This window comes from Rhagoletis pomonella, unplaced genomic scaffold, assembly GCF_013731165.1.
Source record: "Rhagoletis pomonella isolate Grant_MI unplaced genomic scaffold, Rhpom_1.0 Rhpom_scaffold_00006, whole genome shotgun sequence".
NCBI classification, from domain to species: Eukaryota; Metazoa; Arthropoda; class Insecta; order Diptera; family Tephritidae; genus Rhagoletis; species Rhagoletis pomonella.
This window is the reverse complement of record NW_023458560.1, coordinates 66502725-66520989: the sequence shown is the minus strand read 5'-3', so window position 1 is coordinate 66520989 and position 18265 is coordinate 66502725. Positions and strand designations below refer to the sequence as shown.

General features: G+C 36.5%; 1 protein-coding gene across 1 annotated transcript in view; it reads left to right on the top strand.

Moving 5' to 3' along the window:
• Positions 1 to 8866: 8866 nt before the first annotated feature.
• The window catches only part of LOC118741145 (protein eyes shut), a gene marked incomplete at its 5' end in the record, with an annotated part of 39774 nt that continues 30375 nt past the window's right edge, over positions 8867 to 18265 (top strand). The window contains 1 exon segment of the mRNA XM_036473002.1: positions 8867 to 9219. Coding sequence (XP_036328895.1) covers positions 9011 to 9219 — 209 coding nt within the window.

The window sequence follows — 18265 nt, the reverse complement described above, 5'->3', positions numbered from 1 at the left end:
TATGCTCATTATGGTATAAATAATTTCCAAATATTTCTATGTAGTTATTCACTTTGTAGATTCTTAGCAATCAGTGTTCCATCAAAGCCTCGACAAACACTTTCTGTCTTACATACAAACTAATCTATCAGCAGGGCTCATCAAAATCTCTCATCTATGTTGTATTATCATTACAGTCAACTCTGCAAATTTTGAGTCATATAAAGTCAGCAGCTTAATGTGCATTACGCATTTAAGTACATACATATGTACATGAGGTATTTGTGCATATACAAGTGCTCACTTTTTCGTTAGGTAAACACTTATGCTGAATTAAGTTTTAATGGCATAAACTAGTTCCAACTACTAATACACACACGCTCGCTATGTACTTAGCATGTTGCGTGTAAATTCACCAACACACACATGCATTTCCTAATTTAGATGTACAACTAAATAAGCTAACTAGAGTTGAAGCATGAAAATTGTTAGTAAAGCCGAATTAACTCACCACAAAAGCTTTGGAAACTCAAAGCACACGAAAGCCGCTAAACATTGGCAGCAATCTAAATTTATACGTAAAAGTACATACGTGCATACATAGTTTGTAGGTTTTATGTACTACGTACATGCACTTTGGCATGTATGTATGTAGATATTAGTGGCAACCCTCAGCGCTGCATTAAAATGTCTATGGCAAACAAACAACAAACATCATAAGCTTGAAGATAGCATCATTGTGAGTTGGTGACGATTAAGCCTGCAGCGACGTTTTATTGTCATAATTTATGATAAACAAACACACATAGTATATACATATGTACATAGTAGGTAGCGAAAAGTGGCGATGCCATAGGCAATGGCAAAATGGTGACGCGCATACAAGGATTTAATACGTATGTATGTATGTGTTTGCATAGTTGAAAAGCATACTTTAAGGCGCTTTGTAAGCACCTGCCAATGGATTTAAATGAAATTTTCACAGCAAATATTTTCAATGCAACTAAGCAGAACTTGCATTTATATACGTACCTACATATGCGTGTACCCTGTAGTAAAAACTACTAGTTATGAATTAGAAAACTACTAGCTTGCTTTTCAGCTCAACTAGTTCTATTATTTTGTGATAGTAGTTATTGGAATTTTTAACTGGATGATGCCCAAAGAGATGCAATTGTGTTAAGTGTTGGTCTCTGCCTAGAATTTCTGTTCCAATCTTCTCTTTTCAGAGGAGGGTTCCATGAGAAAATGCCTCCTCCCACTATACACCATGGGTTTCGAGCCATCTGTACCATCAAAACTATCTGGTAGAGTGATAATATCTTCTTTGCACTCCTCCCTGCTTAGGATTCTTGTGCTACAATGTCTGTTCGCAATGAATCAAAATTTATTTAATATACAAGATTATCCCTGGCTGACTGCAGATGTTTTTGGGATGAGGAAGAGGAGGAATAGGTTCAAAATGACCTATGCGAATGGCCAATGGCCAGACAAGGCAACTAAAGCACTTGAGCTCTCGCTTTTTTACCAGCGAAGTAAAAACTTCACCTACACTTGGAATAAATCCAGCTAGAGGGATGTGGCTCCTCCTGGGACTCATATAGGACCTTCAAAATGGTCAAACTAGCCTCAGAGTGAAAGTATGAGAGCTTCCTAACATAACGTGAACTCCTCTGCACCTGAAGCGATTGACCCTTATTCTCGAAAATGCAATTTACATCCAGAAAGGAACGTACAGCCAGCTCTCTGCTCTCCATGAACTTTTCAACTTTCCTATTTTTGATATGCCTGCCCATGCGTCTTCACCTAAGTTTTAGTAGAAAGAGATTATGGCTGATGGAACGGTATGAGTTTCGGGTTACAGCAGTAAGAAGCCCAATATGGACTGCTTCGAGACAGAGGTTGTCTATTTCGTCTACAGTTTTGGTTAGGCTAGGTTAGGTGAGGTTAAGTGGTTGGACAATTAAGCAAATGTCCTTTGCGATACCACGAAAAACCGAAAGGAGACCATGAATTTAGTCGGCGAATCTCCGCGAGCGGATAGCGAAACTTCGAATGTTAGTTAATAAGTACGAGCCAAAATCTTTCCATCTTAGCCTCGCGAATGCTGGACATTCTAATAGAAAGTGATACTGTGATGCTTATAGAAAATGGATCAGTTGAGAGTCCTAGTCTTACCGCGTGAATACTAATCACTTAATGGCCAGTCAGCGCGTAGATAGAGAAGAAGCTGCTGGAAGCCATTTCGGTGGCGAAATAATCTATCTTTTCGCGAACGAAGTCAAAACCTGCCAGAACTCCAGAATGTCCAGGTTTCGAGCCAGTTAACCACCCGGTTTCCCTGCGCCTAGCAGTAGATATGACTCTTGTGCATAATCTGACTAGTTGAGTATAACATAGCCAAGCTGACAGCTGCCTGCCACCTGACTGCTGCTGGGCCTGACACTTTATAGAGTTTTGTGCAGCGCCGCTGTGCACTTTCAATGCTGCTGCTTTGCTTTTGATGTAACGCATACTTTTATTAACCGACGCAAAGATAAACCCACACACAGGCACACACAGGCACACACTCATATGCACTTAACCTTCCACCACTATTTAAATTGAACTGAAACGCTGAGAAGGTGAGCTCAGCTGAGCTGAGTTGAGTTGAGTTGAACTGTGCTGCTGCTTGCGTCAAAGTTTGCACATGCGACCTGGCTAGCCTAGTGGCAACTACTGAACTCTACTGACATGCCACTTTATTTTTTATAAGTAATTAAACCATCAGCAGTTGCCTACCTGTCGGTCCACCTGCCCGCCGTTGTCTGTAGCGGCTTGCAGCCATCTGTGTAATCATATTTCCAGCCTTCAGCCGATGGCTGCTGACAAACTTCTGCTGTGCGAGTAGCATAGAAAAACTTTCACTTAGCAAAGTACAATGCTGCACCCCGCTCCCTCTTGCCACTTTTCCCCTGCTATCGCACAGCACTGCGGAGCAATGTTTTGCATCATTTTTCATATTTTGTAACATCTCTGCTGCGTTGCGTTGCCTCTGTCTGTTGTCTGCTTTGTTGTTTAATTCATTATGTGTGTACGTGTGTGTATGCCTCTTGTGTGCCGCAGTCATTTTAACTAGCTTTCGTTACGTTTTAGTTTTTTTTTTGCTCGTAACCAACGGTTGTTGCTTGCAACATCCACAACAATGCCTGCCAGCAGCGCAGCATGCCTTACGCAGGCAAGTTGTCGACAATGTTTTCGCTTTCGTAAACAGTTGACGCTGTAGCAAGGCGAAACCCACAACCGAATCGAGCAAAAGTGTCGCAAAAACGCATACAAACACATGGGCTCTTAGTCCGCGCACAGCCGCTTAGTGTCACCTATGTACCTGTGCTTGCACTGCAATCTAAGTCGACCTTGTGTTGGCGCAGCGTTGACAAATTCTCCGGGGGTGGTGGTGTCGCGGACGCACTAGTGGCTTATGGCTTACCAACAGCAACTTTACAACGCTTCAAATGATGTTGATGCGACATTAGCGTCAGCTGCCTGCTGTGAGCCGCTTGCCTCTGTTGCTGTTGTCTCTGGAGACTTGGTGAAGTGCACTTGCAGCCTTGTGGCTAGCTTTGTATACATATGCATTAATGTATGTGTGTGTGTGTGTGTGTATGTGCGCATCAACCTAAAGTGGCATTAAGTAACTTTTTTTACAACAGCACACTTTTAAGTCAAGTTTAATTTTAACCACAAAAAGTTTAGCTGAACAAGAACAATAGGCAAGTAGCTGCCGGGTTGGAAGCAAGGTTTAAACAGGCAAAGCTAAAGAGGTGAATCTATATAGTCTACTATGTATTTGTACTCGTAAATATGCATATTTGCATGTACGTACTACATTAGCAAAAACAACTCTGTCTACGAGCTAGTTTTTGCTTGATAGAAATTCTGTTGTTAACCCCGAATTACTGAGGCCTTTACTAGCTTCCTGTGTGCATTTATAATGGCAAGCAACGTACGCAAGGGAATTAACAGGCATTTAAGTAGTTATGAGGTCGAATAAACATTTTTTATTGTTACCGTTATCGATATGCTGATACTTTGTTTTCTTAATAAAAATGGAAGCTGAAATCGATATTTTCAATCGGATGTATCGTTCCCGATATTTTTGAAGTGAAACTTCTCTAGCGGCGGTTGGTTGATTTGGAGTAAATAGTCAAATTCAACGGAAATTTCACACGGAAATGGTGCAACGGAAATGGTTGCGACGGAGACAAGTGCTTGTTGATTGTATGTTATTAATTTAACAAAACAAGTTAAAGAATAACACTTAGAAGAAGACCAATACAAGAATGAAAGTTAAGGTGAGTTCGTACATAGATAAAGAAAAGGATAAGGGCAAAAGTAAAAATAATAACAAAAACAAAGATGCGTAAAAATAAAGGCAAAAATTAGGACCAATGTTAATCTAAACACTTTACTTATACAAGAGAAAAGGTGAAGCGGAATATGTAGATGAAGAAAATGATAAACATAAAAGTAAAAACAAAGATAAATATAAAGAAAAAGATGAGGATGAGGATACCGATAAAAGTAAAAATGAAGATAGATTATAAAAGGTAGTTATAGAAAAAAGATATAGATAGAGACACAGAGACTCAATCTGGGAACTATTTTGGGATTTTAGAGATTTTCGGGACTTATCGATATAATAGTCGACATTTTTATTTATAACCTAAGATTTCTTATCGATTTCGTTATCGATCTTTTTATCGGTTTTCTAATCGATTTGTGTCGATTATTTATCGATTTTTGTCGATATTTTTATCGACTTTCTAATCGATTTTGCTATTAATATTGTTATCGATTTTGCCATCGAAATTTGTACCGAATTTCTGATCGATTTTGTTGTCCATGTTTTATCGATTTTGTCATCAACTATTTATCAATTTTGTTAATGATTTTATTGTCGATTATTTATCGATTTTGTTATCGATATTTTTATAGATATTTTCCTTGATTTTTCTAATCGATTTTTCTACCAATATTATCGATTTTACTATCGAAATTTTCATCGAATTTGTCATCAATTTTGTTATCGATATTTTTATCGGTTTTGTTTAGATATTTTGTTCGATGTTATATCGATTTTGTTATCGGCAGTACTCGAAACGCACAGTTACCGAAATTTATCGAAAAATATCGAAATCAGTTGCGTTATCGAATTTTGCTGATTTAACGGATTTTGGTGTTTTTTTAATTTATTAAATCATCGACATGTATTCGTTTATCGAAATTTATCGGCAAACTGGAATGTATTGCACCTTCAAAGGCATAAAAATTTTAGTCACGTTTTAGTTCTATAACAGGAGATTTCCTGGCAAATAATTTTGTACCTTGTAAGTTCAATGACGTGCTAAGGTAGAAAAAAACTTGAAAAACGGTTGAAGTATTTATACTATGAAAGTTAAAATGAGCTAAATACTCACAAGTTAAAATCTATAGACATTTCAGCCAGATCTTCTATCATTTTTTGAATTTCTCTAGTTTTTGTAAAAGTCTTCCAGAGTTATACATAGCTGACAATCTTTTATCATTCCCAAAGATTTTCAACCCATTACTATTCACTAAAGCGAGGAAAAATTTTTCCATGATATAAAATATCCATCCTGAAATTAGCTCTCCTTTCAAATAATAGTTCTGCATTGAATTTGTTAAAAAAAAAAAACACTACAATTTTACCTCTATCACTTTAGTCCCCAAAATGGCTCTGGCAAAATGATTCATACACTCCATCAACTATGAAATGAACTATTAAAAGTTATTAATCAAATTTTATATAAATTCATGTACCGACTAAATGCTCTGTTTGTGCAATTCAATTCTACTTATATATATGCACATACATATAAGAAGAAGTTTATGGAATCAAGCTTAGTTGGAAAATTGAATAGTTTAAACTTTTGTTACGCTCACTCAGCAGCATAAATACGCACATACAAATATATGCATGCAAATTCATATGGAAATAATAATTTTACGATCACTAAAAACAGCGCAGGTCGCACAGGTGATATGAATGGGAGACACACCTAAATCCTTTGGAGCACATACAAACATACATACACACACGCTTGCACTCCTATCTGGATAAAAATATATGCAAGCAAGAGTTTGCGTCATCTCTCGCGTCATACATTACTTGAGCTACCTACTCTAGATTCGTATGCAAGTATGTATGTCACAACGTCGGAGCACTCAATCCAGCTTAGTTACGTATACGCACTGGCTGTCCCGCCAAACAAAAAAAAAGTGACAAAAGTTTTGCCATCATTTTGTCGCCAACTAACTTTATAAGCATACAGAAAATCCCACGCAAACTCTGATGGTAGTTTTTCAATTTTACTACTAAAAACTACTCAACCGCCACTTAGACTGTACTAAAAAACAATTTTCTGATTAAAAATACATACTTACAAATCTACATATTGCTTTACCGGCATGCAAAACATATGTCCAAGTGTATTTAAATAAGTTAGGTATAGTGTCCTACATCTCATTTCGGTTGTAGCTCAAATTAATATGTCATTAAAGAATTTTTCATTGTTTATTTACCATATGCCTAATTAGGACACAATACATATGTACATACATAAGTAAATAGATGCATACACGCGGCTAACAGCGGCAGTCATATAATTAGAAAGTTTGGCAACTTTTTGTCAAGCCGCAGACAACTACATTTGTTGACAAACTAAATAAGCTATCTTATACACAAACACGGTACACACAGATGAAACATGAATATACCAGGGATGGGCATAGGTAAGGTTAGAATAGTGGCGGAAAAACTTTTACTCACCTCTTCATTTTGGGAACTATTTCGGTATTTTGGAGATTTTCCGAATTCTCGGGAATTAATCAGGATTTTTAAAACAATTTCGAAGTTTTCGGATTTGCACTAGCTGTATTTATCGATATAATAATCGACGCTTTTATGGATATATTTATCTATGTATATATTTATTGATGTTTTTTATCGATATACTTATCGATATATTTAGTCTTGAAAACCCCGAAACATCTATAAACCTCGAAATCTCGAAATAGTCCTTATAATCCCGAAAATCCTGAAATAGTTCCGAAAATCCCGAAGTAGGTCCGATCTTCCGAAAGTTGTTATTGAGCTGTACTCATTATTTGTAACTGAAAAGTATGGCTTATGAAGCCATTATAAAATGCTTTCAAAATAACTTGATGTAAATATGTAGGGTACTTGAAGTGATATGTCAAGTAACTGATTAGCTAAGTTACATTTAACTTTTAAAACAGGTAAGAACCCTCTTTAAAAATATTTTCCAAAAAAAGCTTACTCAAACCTCCCTCATAACCCATATTGAAATTTTTAATTTAACTTATACATTTAATTTATTTCGTGATAATAAATAGGTGGCAACCCTATTCAAAAATATTGTCGAAATACGACTTTCTATAACCTATCAATTAAATTGATTCGGTATTTCTAAACAGGTAGCAACCCTTTTTAAAAATTTACATAAAGAAATAAATCCTGCTATAACTTTTTTATTTTTTTTTCTATTAAAATCTACGTATAGCAGGTGGCAGCCCTCTTCAAAAGTATTTTCGAAATAGAGCTTTTAAAAGCATCCCCACTACACCTTCTTTCGTGTGGTGCCTTTATTACAATAATTCGTTTAAGTTTGTATTTAAATCAATTTTTAATCACTCAACAGGTGGCAATCCTTTTCTAAAATATTTTTAAACAAAGCTTTCTTAAATGTCTGTCGCTTGATGCCTATGAAATAACTTGTTAATTAAAAATGATTTTGAATTTCTAACCAAGTGGCAACCACCTTAAAAAAAATTTTCGAAATAAATCATTTGGAACCCCCTTGGTTTGACGTTTACACGGTTGAAATATTTTAATTCACTTAATGAGTGATTAATTTTAACTTTTTTTAAGGCGGCGATTCTGTTCAAAAATGTCCTATGTTTGAATCCAGATTATAAAGCCTATTTCAGCCACAAACTTGAATGAAATTCATTAAACCGGTTTAACGAACATACTCACACACACACGAAGCAGGACTAATTCTTTCCCATAATACATATTTTATTATTAGTAAGCATTAAAGAACTTTTCCAGCAAAAATTTTTAGATTCTCTTTAAAATCATAGTTTCTAGGCCATAGATGAATTTTTTAATCATTCTATGGCGTACACAATTCCCTTCGCGTGTACGACATGCAGATTCGGAAAAAAATAGAAAATGGGATGCGCGAAATATGTTGTATATGTATGCATGTGGGCGCTCCTTAGGTAATGGTGTCAATAGCGTACAAGGTCTGAAATACAAGTTCATTTCATTGATACTGCGACATCCATATCAGCCTTCCCAGCTTTGCTGTAACTTTTACTATGCGCATTTACATGTACATGCACATACGTATGTATCAGTATGTATATACATATGGGCTTTAGAGAGAGAACCCTACTCAAAATGCAATCAATGCTACCTTCCACATAGCAGTTACCGATTTTACACAAATCCATTCGAATGTGTGTATGTATGTATGTGCATCCTAATGTATGCGCTTGGGAATATCAATGGGCGCTGAAATGTTGCAGTTAAGTCAAAGTTTTAGCTAAAGTACATACTTGCAAAGAACTTTAAACAACTTCAGAAAAGTTTAGTTAACTGTAAATTCAAACCTCGGTACCGTTGAATTTGCCACTGAACCAAGCGCTCATCTTACGCAACCGTATAATTTTTTTTTTAGGCAACAATTTTTTTTTTTTTTTTTTTATAAATGTAAATTTATTCACCATATTTAACTAAGAGAGTTTACTTACACTTACATAATTTTTTACTGTTTTTAATTTTCTTATATTGCAGTGCGTTTGCCGCTTTGACCGCCAAGGTGCACTGTGCGAGTTACCCATCATCATCAAGAATGCGGCCTTCTCCGGCGATTCATATGTGTCGCACCGCATCCACAAGGACATACCACATCATGAGTCATTGGATTCGGTGCTGCCGATGCATGTACAACTGAAGGTGCGCACACGTGCCACAAATGGTCTGATAATGCTGGCCGCCGCTCAGGGCACCAAAGGCGGTCATTATATGGCATTGTTCCTGCAAAAGGGTTTACTGCAATTCCAATTCTCTTGCGGCTTGCAAACGATGCTGTTGAGCGAGCTGGAGACACCGGTGAATACGGGCAATGAGATTACGATTAGAGCAGAGTAAGTACTAATTTCCACTACTCTTTGAATTTCATAAATTTAGCAAATCATTTGAATGTACTTATATTTATCATGCAGCCACACTTACAAATATGTGTGCAATTTTAGTCACATAGCATCTTAAATTTATAAAAAGGAAAAAGAACAAAAGTTGAAGTAGCTGAAAATGAAACCAAGGAAAATGTTCGACAAAGTGCGCAGTTCAAGAGTCTAGGAATTAACATTCAAAAGCTATGTGTGTCTTCTCAAAATGTCTACCTCAAGGCGAATTTATACAAGGTGGTGTTGATGGCGAATTTAGATTTTCGCCGCGGTACTTCTTAATGTTAAAATAGTGTGTTTGTTGTAATATGAATTCGCCTTGTTTACAACAAACACATCATTTTGACATTAATAAGTACCGCGGCGAAAATGTAAATGTAAATTCGCCATCAACACCACCTTGTATAAATTCGCCTTGGTCTACCTTTTTTTGTTGTCAAAGTCTTAAAAGAAGCTTACGAACGAAAACAATTATAAATGCCACCTTTTTAAGGATAACTCAGGCCCTCTTCGAAATAATGGTATGGCATATTATCAGAAAAAAAAGTTGATTTCAGGTAGGTCTGCCCTCCTAGTTTGGACGTGGAACTGCCTACCAAACCCGATCTCCTTTGTCATGGAAAATGCCTTCTGAACATAAAATAATAGTTCCTGACGAGGATCATTTACTCCTGGAAATGTAGGTTATGTTGATTCGACATTAGAATATGTACCATTGTAGTTCGGAGTGCGATGTTCTTAAAGGTCTGCAGCTTCTTTCATTTCGTCCTCTAATCCTCGGTGCTGAAAATGGGGTAGCGTAATTTAGAACCACCCAGCCTGCTGCCTTGTGCAAAATCTCATCAACAACTTACGTTATTTTTGCCCTATGTGTTGCCGGCGAATGATTTGGGAAGGGTTACCTTTGGCTTTGAAAGGGGGAGAGTAAATGCAGCATCGCAGAGAGAAATCACAAGAGGTACTCATTTACTTTCAAACAAAAGTCACCCATCCATTTCAAGGCCCGAATAATATTTTGTAGTCGTCAGCGTATAAGATGAACGAAACTGCCTCCGATGGCTGGGAACATTTCGAGTTTTAGAAGTTGAATAGCAGCGAAGAGAGGATACCACCATCCTGCTTAACTTCCTAATTTCCGGAATATCTATCAGTGCGAAGAAATACGCAAATCCAAGGCCCGATTTGCCAAATGCTTAACAATTGCAAAGGATATGTTCGAGTGCGCTTTAGCGTTGTCCACGCCATATGTTGTACACCTATATCTCTGTACTCGTTCTAAATAGCTTAGCTGAGTGAAACAATTTCGTTCTTATCATGAGTGCGGACAACATCAAATTTACTAGTTTAGTCATGTGGGTCCACCCACGCCTAATACAAATGTTTCAGCATCAGCTTTCGTAACTCGTCAATACCATTGATTTTCGGTTCGTATTGCTCCCCGATGGCCATCTAAACTTCATCGCTGGTTAAAGTAAGAGACGCACTATCGGTCTCCTATTCATTCGACGTATATCCTTATTCACCCTGCCAATGCGCTTCGTCAGGTCGACCAAAGAGCTCATGCTTCTACAAAGCATCAGAAGCAAATTTGCTGGTCTGAGTTTGCTATTCGACACCATGCGTCACCTACGACGCTGTTCCGGAAAATGGAGAAAAAAAATTGCAGTACATAGCTCCGTAGAATAAGGATCTGGTAATCGAGTGACTTTAATTTGGAATGCCCACTAGCTAACTTATCAGTAGCGTCATTTCCGGGAATAAATAAATTTTCTTCGATCTTATTTCTAAGCCTATTCGAATGAGTTCTGCACTCCTTAATCAACTTCAACTAAAGGGCAATAGAGCCATAATAGCCGCACGACTGTCCGAGAAAATGAGACCGACTCACTTTGACTCTTGCGCTAACTACCTTGTTTTTAAAGTCGACAGCCTCCAGCGATAGCAAATACATACATCTTCTCAGATTTTCTTACTCACAGTGAATCAGAGAAAATCCTCCACCAACTCCGCGTTACTTAAGGCATCCGTGTACAGATGATGTATCCAGGGTGCTGGAGAAGGACGCACCACGGATCTACGCAACAGGAACGACACTGATTCATATCTGGCCAAGAACTGTCACTCCAGCACATTCCGCAAAAATTCTTTGAAAATTGTTTACGTCGCACAACAATTGGATAATATGAAGTCTATAGAAAATAAGTATGTTTGTTATATATAACTTTGAGAGCATCCGTATGCAGGACATTTCTTAGTATGGTGCCGACACATGCGGACCTCTGAGCGAAGAAGGCTTATCGCGAACGCACCATAGGCTTCACCAACCACATAGTTTTCCGTTCCTTTTTGAACCTGTGAGAATACGAGGAATGCTAGGCTCATTAAAGTAATGTGGCAAGCTTGAATAAACTAAATCTTAACTGGTATTATAAGGAATGCGAATCAAACTAACTTTTTTTTTTACTCAAACCCAATCGTTATCTTTGCAGCCTCGATTATAGGACGTAAACCAAGGCAGGAAAGCAGTGAAAAGCTTGCCGCTCCCCAAACACATACAAGTAGCACACCTTACTGTCTTCTAAAGTCTTAAAGGGACAAACTCCATAATAAATTGTCTCCCACCTCTGTATCACATCAACATGAAATATGAAGCTTGGCAAAAGGAAAAAGTACTTCACTTAAGTGTGTCATTCTTTTACTGGCAGCCATTTCTCTGTATTACACAAGTGAATAACTGTAAACATGTACTCGTTGTTGCATACAACAAGTCCAACTAACTTGCAAAGCAATGAGCTATTCCAGCGCAGGCTTACCTTTGAGCAATTCGACTAATCAGCCACGATGTCTCTTAACAACCAAACAATGCAAACTCGCTGGCAACGAAGGCACTAGTCTCTTAATGCGCCGCTTTAAATGCATACATATGTATGAATAGCACTCGTAACGGTAAACAGCCAAAGAAGTAAGCCACAGCGAGGCACAAAAGCAATGCAAGCCAACCAACCAACCAACTAACCAACCAACCAACCAGCCAGCTAACGACCGACCACTCGACATCAACAAACAGACAAATCAATGCAAATATTTAGGTTACAACAACACCAAAGACAATGATTGCGATGATGGCAAAGGCAAAGGCAAAGGCAAATGCTTCGGGCACAAACAACAACAACAACGGCGACGACGACGACGACGACGACGACGACAATTGTTATCGCGCTATAATTATCGTAATTGCGTGCACACAACGGCAATGGGTCTTTAAGAGGTGACATAGTCAAGGAGTTTGATTGTTTGGTTGGTTGTTTTTGTGTTGGTTGGTTGAGCGATTGGTGCCTAGAGCGAAGACGTTAGAGGTTTATATATATATGTATGTATGTGGGGAGTATGGTTAAGTAGGGTGGATTGTGCATTACAATCGTTGCCGAAGGACATCGTTTTGGCGTGAAAGCTCATTAAGGCTAAAAGCGGTAATTTCATGAGAATGCCCTTCCGCTTCCGTTATGCGCATCTACATATTTACATATGCATGTATGTACATACACCCCATGGCACATTGTAAATGGTCGACGAAGGGAGCAACAGAAGACTTAATTGCTGCGTTAACCCTTAGGGGTATTTGTTTTTTTGGTTTTTACATTTGTTTATTTGCTTCTTGGCTTTTGGTTTTCGTTGGCAGCCAAAGTATTTAAATTCTTATTTGGCTTTTCATTTGCTTACCTATATTTATTTTGGGCAATGTTGGTATGTAGTCCCTGGAGGGCTATAAATGTGTGGTTTTTGTTGTTGGTTTTTCTTGAAGGCTTTAACGTTACCCTTGAGCAATTGGTGAGCGATAAAAAGTACGCATGCACTTTTGCTCATATCTATGTACATGTTCTTATATGTAAGTATGTATGTGAGTGCACATGTTTTGCTCTTATCGCCCAAAGCTGTTTGCCCTTAAAATACCATCTGCCATTATTATCGATGAGTAAGTGGCATTAAGCGGTCAAATGCTCAAGAACGCTTTGAGTCAAAATGCTCAAATAGTCTATTGATGTAATACAGTTGAAACGTTTATGGTCGTAGATATGTATATGTATGTACGTGTTGGGGCAATTCCATGTTTCTAGACTGGCTTCATTTATATGATTTTCTGTCGGATTTTTTTTTGGCAGGCATCAGAACCTAATTTATAGACGAAATGTGTACTCAGTTTTAGGCAAAGCTTAACATTTCCTAACTATTGGTCGCATCTACTGAGCAATACCTGAATAAAATTTTGAAAAAAAAACGGTTTGCAAATCGTGTATAGCAAAAGATACCTATTTTTAACATTGCCATGCTTTTTGACTCAATGTGTCGGATTGGCAACTAGGGTTGCCATTAATTGACAGCAAGATCCTACTATCAATATTTCATATCAGTCTTACAGGCTTTCCTTAGAGATTTCCTTGACTCTGCACAGTGGTTCAAAATTGGCATTTACTGTTCATAATTGACTGGAGCCTTAATTTTTCACTCAATTTGATAAATTTTTTTAATGAAAGTTTATAAAATTTGCAAGTGACAAATTGAGCCCGATTTTTATTTGATTATATTAAATTCTTTACTGCAAAGTTCAGAAAAAATAGCAATTTTGAAGAAAATCGATGCTTCTGTTCCATTTAATAAATGTTGTATAATAAAAACTAGCTGAAAATATGTGTAGGGTTCCCAAAAACGAAAAAAAATTGCACAATAAATTTATAATTTTCGCCAAAATTGACACTTTTTTAATTTTTAGAAAAAATGTGATTATCTAGTTTCATATGAAGAACGTTAAATTGTTGTACAATAAAGTGCAAGTTGCAAGTGGCTGGGAGTTCTCGTTTATTTTTAATAATATATTTCCCATTTAGTATGCAAATGTGCTCGAAATTTCAACGAAAAAAATTACTAAAAATCAAAGCGAACTGTTAGCCACTTGCAACTTGCACTTTGTTATATGTAATACAAATCAATGATTTATAAAATTGCATACCCAACATATTTTAAGAATTTTTTTAGACCAATTCTGATTTTTCTTGTGAAATTTTTTTCGTTTTGGGGATCAATACAATTATTTTCAACTAGTTTTTATTATATACCATGTACTATACCGATTTCCATCAAAATTGCTACGTTTTCTGCACTTTGTACTAAAAAATTTATTATAAACAAGTAAAAATTCCTAAATCAGGCTCAACTGGTCTCTCGCTAATTTTATAAGCTTTTATTAATAATTAATTTGGTTGAAAAATGAAGTCTCCAGTGAATTACGAACAGTAAACTTCAGTTTTGAACCACTGTGCGCTGTTGCATAAAATATAATGTTGTCTTTCAGTACCGTTAATGAGGAGTTCTGTCCCAAACATCATAAGAGAAGCGAGAGTAGACCTTCCTAGAGGGAATCCTTTCCAAACCTCTGCCCTAACCCAAAGGCCGCCTTCCTCCTCCACAGTCAACAATCTTCTACACAGCATGGATTATATACTTCTTAAATTGTTTCGTCGACTCCATACCGTCTGGCTCCAGGTGTTTCGGGAGTCCTAAAGAGGGGGAAAATGATCGATAGGCATTTAGGTTTTAAGGAGTCCACTTAGAGACTTCAAAAGTTTGTCTACTCCACAATTAAGACCCTTCGGAGGGTATGCCATCCGGTTCAAGTGACTTATTAAAAGTCACTGAAATCAAAAGCAGAATAAGAATTTGACGAAAAAGAGCCTAAAACTCTCGGATCTCTGCATTATATGGGAGAATATAAATATGTTTGGATTTAAGATCTTGAAATGAAAGTTAAGCATATCTCAGGTGCTCAGATTCGTTAGCTTGACCAGCTAGCGCAATGAGGAGTAGGTAATCTAAAACCAAGCTGTATGGTAAAAATCCAAATTATCTGCGGCCTATGTGTACTTCCTCAAAAGCCAGCTTCAGCCTAAGCTGAAATCTCTTTTGCGAAATCGAAGTTATTCGCCTGCTGTTTATGGAATGCGCCCTGTATGAGTGAGTGCTTATACCGAAATACGCTTATGTGTGTATGTATGTAAGTGTGCATGAGCTATTCATGGCAAATGTGATTATATTTGCTTTTGGCTATCGACACGAAGGCCGATTAAATATGCTTCTAAGCGCACACATTTTGTGCAAATACAAACGCCAAAGTGAGTCAAGTAGCCATTTTCTCTACTCAAACTAAATGCCAGTCAACACATTGAGCACGAAAGTGATATTACACGAAATGCATGTATACGAAAAATTAATATGTAATAGTGGTGAAAAACTACACACACGTATATATAGAAAGACCACTGCAATTCACAAAATTTATAGCCCATAAATCTACTAATCTACTGCTAGAACGCACACTATTTTTTACGCACTTATACGCACTTATACGCACTTGTACGCCCTTAAATCTTCACTTTTCGCCTAATTTCGCCTATTTTACCAGCTTTTTTCTACATTCACTTTCTCCTACCGAAATATGTACGTATGCCATTTTCGTATCCTTACTTTGGTCAATCCCTTTGGTCAGGGCTAACATCCAATGCGGCTGGCTGGCTGACTGGCTGACTGATTGCACTTGACCACCACTTGGCGCTGCTGGTCAAAAGTGAAAGTGACTGTGTGTGTGCGTGCGTGCATGCGTGTGTGTGTGATTGAATCAATAAAATCATAAAAACGTGCACACATAAATACGCATAGCTACATAAGCACTTTCATGTAATTCCCATAGAAAATACTCGCACGAAAGGGAAAATGCGTTGAAATGGCCTTGGAGTAGCTGAGAAAATATGTGTCTTGCAAGCAATTAAAGGGCACCACTTACTTTGTTATAGCATAATTTGAACGAGGAAAAACATTTTCCACATATCTTTGTATAAATACATGTGTGCATATCTGTATACTATATTTGACCCTAACATACTCACGCAAATATGTCACAAAGCTCGACATATGTTTTCGCCCTGAAGCTATGGAATTTTAGTAGAAAAAATTACTTTATTACTACTCACATTCCATTGATATGTCAACAAAAGTAATTTTACATATGTACATTAGGGTGCATGACTCTTTATACAAAAAAAAAAAAACTAGGGGCAGTTTTTCCATCGAAAATATAAAATTTATTATAGATTACCCCACAAATATATTGTTCGAAAATATTATGATTTACGTGATCTGGACCTATTGGAAAATACCTTCAAAAATCTAGTTTTTTTTAAATGAAATTTGTTTTTTTTTTTACCACCTCAGACGATAAAAGGTTTTATGCTTAACAGGTCTGCATAGAAAATGTTTAAAACGGAATCCAAATCATGAGATTATTGAAGGTAATTTCAAATCGGTCTTTCACACGTAAATTTTAAAATTTTTCCGATTTATGTATATTGCCCGAAAAAAAGCTTTTCACCGAAAAAAATAAATTTTATTCAAAAAAGAGGTTCCAGAACATGGCCAATATTTCGAATTTCAACTAAATTTTTCATTTCTGTGTATAAAAAAATCTTTCATTTAATAAATAGTCCAGAATATTAATACATTTTTTAGACTACTTTTAGTGTTGGAAATTATTTAAAAAATGTGACTGAATAAAGAATTAAACATTTAAATGGGCGGCAGCGCTCTTCAAACTATTTTCGAAATAAAGCCTCTTTCAACCTGTTTCATTTGACATCCTATTGATTAAATTTAATAAGACTTGACAGCCTTTCTTAAAAATATTTTCGGAATAAAGCTTCGATTTCATTTTACGAAAACTTAAAAAAATGGCATTTGACTTTTAAACCTTTTCAAAATGTTTTCGAAATAAAACTTTCTTAAGCCCCATTCGTTGTACTACTTCATTTAACTTGTTTATTAATTGAGTTAACCTCCTTAAAATATTTTCAAAATTAATAATTCTAGAGTCCTTTTCGCTTGAAATCCACATTGTTGTAACATTTTCGTTTACTCTTTAATTCATTGATTTTAACATTTGAAGAAGAAGTTGGCATAGCTCTCCTAGACGAATCGAACTGCATCAAAATTGTTATATCCCAAAACTGCTGACTTATTCCCTTTGGTAATTAACCGATTCATTTTATGAATTCCCAATCGAAATTTGCTTACATTACGCCAATGAAATTGAAAATTACTTTGACAAAGTCATGCATTCTGTTTTCACTCCAACTGACTTTTCAAACTAATTTTCTTAATGTGAAAATTCAATACAAACTAATGGATTGAAAAAAAAAAAATAATACATTAAACTTACGAATTCCCTAAACCAAACTTAGCAAATTGTCAATGGCTATGGAGAAATGCATCAATAAAAAGTTTAAGTTTTGGTCAGTATTGCTCGCTTTTCCAACTCATTGAACAATTGAATGCGAGAAACATAAAGAGCAAGGAACATGGCATGGAAATACATACATACAAATACTTATGTACATATCGAAGCAACAAAGTTTGTATTCGCATTAAAATTCAGCAGCAAACACAGCGGCTTATTTATTTGTAGATATGCGAATATATATACATATGTATGTAAGTACATGAGAATTGAGAATTGAAAAGTTTTCCAATGATTTTGGCTACAACTCACCTGGGTCTTGAATAAGGCGAAACCAATACTCGTACAACAAGCGGTGACCCAATTTGTTACTGCAATTCTAGGCAACTAAGAAATAGAAAAGAATAGAAAAGAAACAAATTTTATAAATCAATTGCATAGGAAAATAGAAAAATTCTAAGGTAGAAAAATAGCAGCTGACAATAAGGCTAACATTTTCCACGTGAAGCACTAATGTGGTTATTTCACCTTTTTTTATACCCTTCATGAATATGTAATTGTACATTTTATTACTTTGGTCCAATGACTGTTATTGACAGAAGAAGTATAGATAGGCCCATAAAAAAAGTAGTACATCAGAATGCTCAGAACAAGAAGCTGCGTCGATTTAGCCCCGTCATCTTCATCTTCATCTTCATCTTCATCTTCATCTTCATCTTCATCTTC